This window comes from Triturus cristatus, chromosome 7 (genome assembly GCF_964204655.1).
Source record: "Triturus cristatus chromosome 7, aTriCri1.1, whole genome shotgun sequence".
Lineage (NCBI taxonomy): Eukaryota > Metazoa > Chordata > Amphibia > Caudata > Salamandridae > Triturus > Triturus cristatus.
The window spans coordinates 1,786,527,467-1,786,530,598 of NC_140590.1; the positions used below are offsets into that span (position 1 = coordinate 1,786,527,467).

Below are 3,132 nucleotides of genomic sequence, written 5' to 3' on the forward strand. Positions count from 1 at the left end.
GTTTTGCTCCTGCTCCTTTCCCACCATGGTCAGCTTGCCACCTCTGCCTCTCCTGCCTGCCCTCGATTGTCTGGGTGCTTGACCTGCCCGTACTGCTTGCCATGTGGTCACCTTGCTACACCTACCTGTCCCCTCTATCCCCGTTTCGCGTGTGTTCCACCTACCCCTTCAGCCTCTGTTATCCATTTGCTGCCCTTGTTCCTCTGTCCTGGCCTCCATTGTCAGCTTTCTGCTCCATCCCCCCATCTCCATTGTCTGTGTGCTGCCCCTGCCTCTCCCAACTTTTCTCCATTTACTGTGTGCTTCCCCTGCCCCTCCTGCCTGCCCTTGGTGTCAGCTTGCTGCCTCTGCCCCTCCTACCCAACCTTCATTGTTCGTGTGCCCTTAACCATCCTACTTGCCCTCTCTGGTCATAGTGGTGCCCTTGCCCCTCCCATTTGTTCTCCATGGTCCAAGTGCTACCCCTAACACCTACCCTCTATTGCCTGTGTGTTGCTCTTTTCCGTCCTGCCTGCCCTCATGATCAGCTTGCTGCCCTGACCTCCCCTGCCTGCCCTCTGTTGTCTGGGTACTTCCCCACCCATCCCGCCTGCCATCTGTGGTCACCTGGTTGTCCCTGCCCTTCCTGTCTGCCACGCATTTTCTGTGTGCTGCCACTACTCCTTCAGCCTGTCCTCTGTTAACCAATTACTACCCTTGCTACTCCAGGCTAGCCTCTTTTGTCACATTACCTCTCCTGCCTCTCCCTCCCCCATTCTTCGTTGTCCATGTGTTGTCCCTCCCCCTACCTACTGCTTTCCTTGTCTGTGTGCCGCCGCTACCTCTCCTGCCTCTCCATTGTTATCACCTTGCTACCCTTGCCCTCCTGCATCCCATCCATTATTGATGTGCCTCACCTACCCCTCCCACCTGCCCTCTGAGGTCAAATTGCTTCCCCTGTCCTTCCTTCCTGCCACTCATTTTCCATGCGCTGCCCTTACCCCTTCAGCCTGCCCTCTGTTATCCGTCTGCTGCCCTTATCTTTTCATCCTGGACTCCATTGTCAGCTTACTACTCCTGCTCCTTCCACTCATTCCCCATTGTCTGTGTGCTTCCCCTCACCCCAGCTGCCTTCCATTGTCTCTGTGCTACCCCTACCTCGCTACCTTTTTCAGCCTGCTCCATTCCCTCTCCCGCCCACCCACCATTGTCACTGGCTGTCTCTGTCCCACCAGTCTTCCCTTTGTTGTCCATAAGCTACCCCTGCCTCTCTTGCCTGACCTCCAAGGTCAGCTTTCTGCCTCTGTCCCTCCCCTGCCCTCTGCAGAATATGTGTTGTTCCTGACATCTGTGTTCCACAGTCCTTGTTACCCTGCCCCTCCTGCCTACCCTCCATGGTGACCTTGCTGCCCCTGCCCCTCCGTACTGCCCTCTGGGTTTGGTGATTTTCCCCTGTCCCTCCTGCCTGTCCTTCAAGGTCATCTTTCTGTCCTTGCCCCTCATACCTAACCTCTGATGTCCATGTACTGCCCCTGCTGGATGACCCTTTGTTGTCCATGTGCGGCCCCTGAATCTCCCACCTTCCTTTTGTAGTTAGCTTTCTGCCCTTACCCCTCTCTGTTGCCCTCCATTGTCCATGTGTTGCCATTGTCACTCTGGCCTCCCCTCTGTGGTCAGCTTGCTGCCCTTGGCCCTCCTGTCTGCCCTATGTTGCCCATGTGCTACCTTTGTCCCAACATCCTATTTTCCATGGCTAATCATAATGAAAACCATTCACAATACCCAATTTAATTGAACCAAATGAAAAGAATTAAAGAGACAAGAATTGCTACATTATTCTTCATAGCCTCACATCTCCACTCCCACATTGCTCTATGCTCGATTCTTTTTCTTCCTCAATGCATTTTTGAAATCTGAGTTTTTTAGGCTGTATATGACAGGATTACAGAGTGGAGTAACAACAATGTATAAAAGAGACAGTATCTTGCTGTCTTTCATTGAATATGTTGATACTGGTCTCAGGTATGTAGAAAAGAGTGATCCAAAGAACATAATAACCACTGTCAGGTGGGACACACAAGTGGAGAACGTCTTGCTGATGCCCTTCTTCGATTTGATTCTTGTGATGGAAGAGACAATATTTATATAAGATATGATGATTAAAATGAATGCCGGGACTCCAGTTATAGAACCCATGATGTAGTTAAGAGCCTCTATTCTGCTTGTGTTGCTGCAAGTCATCTTCAAAATGGCTGTCAAGTCACAGAAGAAGTGATTGATTGTGTGGGACTTACAGAAGGACAGTCCAGAAATTAGAATGGTATGAGGTAGTGGGACCATTAAACTAACTGCCCAGCTTCCTGCAGCCAACTGAATGCACACAGTCTTATTCATAATAGTTGTGTAACGTAAAGGATTGCAGATGGCCACGTATCGATCATAAGCCATGAATGCTAGCAGGAGATATTCTGTGGACAGAATAAGTATAAAAAAATACAACTGCATCAGACATCTTGAAAGTGATACATGTGTGCCCTCGACAAAAAAATGGGCCAACATCTGAGGAAAAATTACTGTGGTGACACTTATTTCGAGAAAGGACAACTTTGCAAGGAAGAAATACATAGGTGTGTGCAGATGTGAGTCAGACTGAATTGTCACTATAATTAAAAGGTTTCCTGTGAGAGTTGTCAAGTAGATCAGTAAAAATGCAGAAAAAAGTGGAACTTGCAGATGCGGAAAGTCAGAAAACCCCACGATCAGGAAGTCTCCCTTTGAAGTCAAATTTGTTCCTTCCATTTAGCAATGTTGCAGTAACACCTACATTTGAAGAGACAATAAAAAAGAAGTACACAGATAATGTAAAAATTCTTGATATTAGATATTGATATGTGGTTGACAAGAGAAGCTCTATATTGATGTCACAAAAAGTGCAACATATGTAAGTCAAACTATGAACAGAAAATATATAAAGAAGATTTCTTATTTTTTTGTTATATTAATTTCCTTTCCACAGTGTAACTCTTCCATCCTGATCTCTACTCCAGCAAGTGGACCTACCTGAAACAGACCAGTTTGGCCAATCTGATTAAAAGCAAATGGCTTCCAGTGCATCCTCTGCAAGTTATCATGATGTTGGTGTACCATGTCTGC

The 3,132-nt window shown here is 47.6% G+C and overlaps 1 protein-coding gene across 1 annotated transcript; it reads right to left on the reverse strand.

The window, feature by feature from the left end:
• Positions 1–1,851: 1,851 nt before the first annotated feature.
• LOC146813127 (olfactory receptor 5V1-like) lies at positions 1,852–2,778 on the reverse strand. Its single transcript, XM_085614706.1, has one exon. It carries the CDS (start codon positions 2,776–2,778, stop codon positions 1,852–1,854), a length of 927 nt encoding a protein of 308 aa, XP_085470832.1.
• Positions 2,779–3,132: the final 354 nt, after the last annotated feature.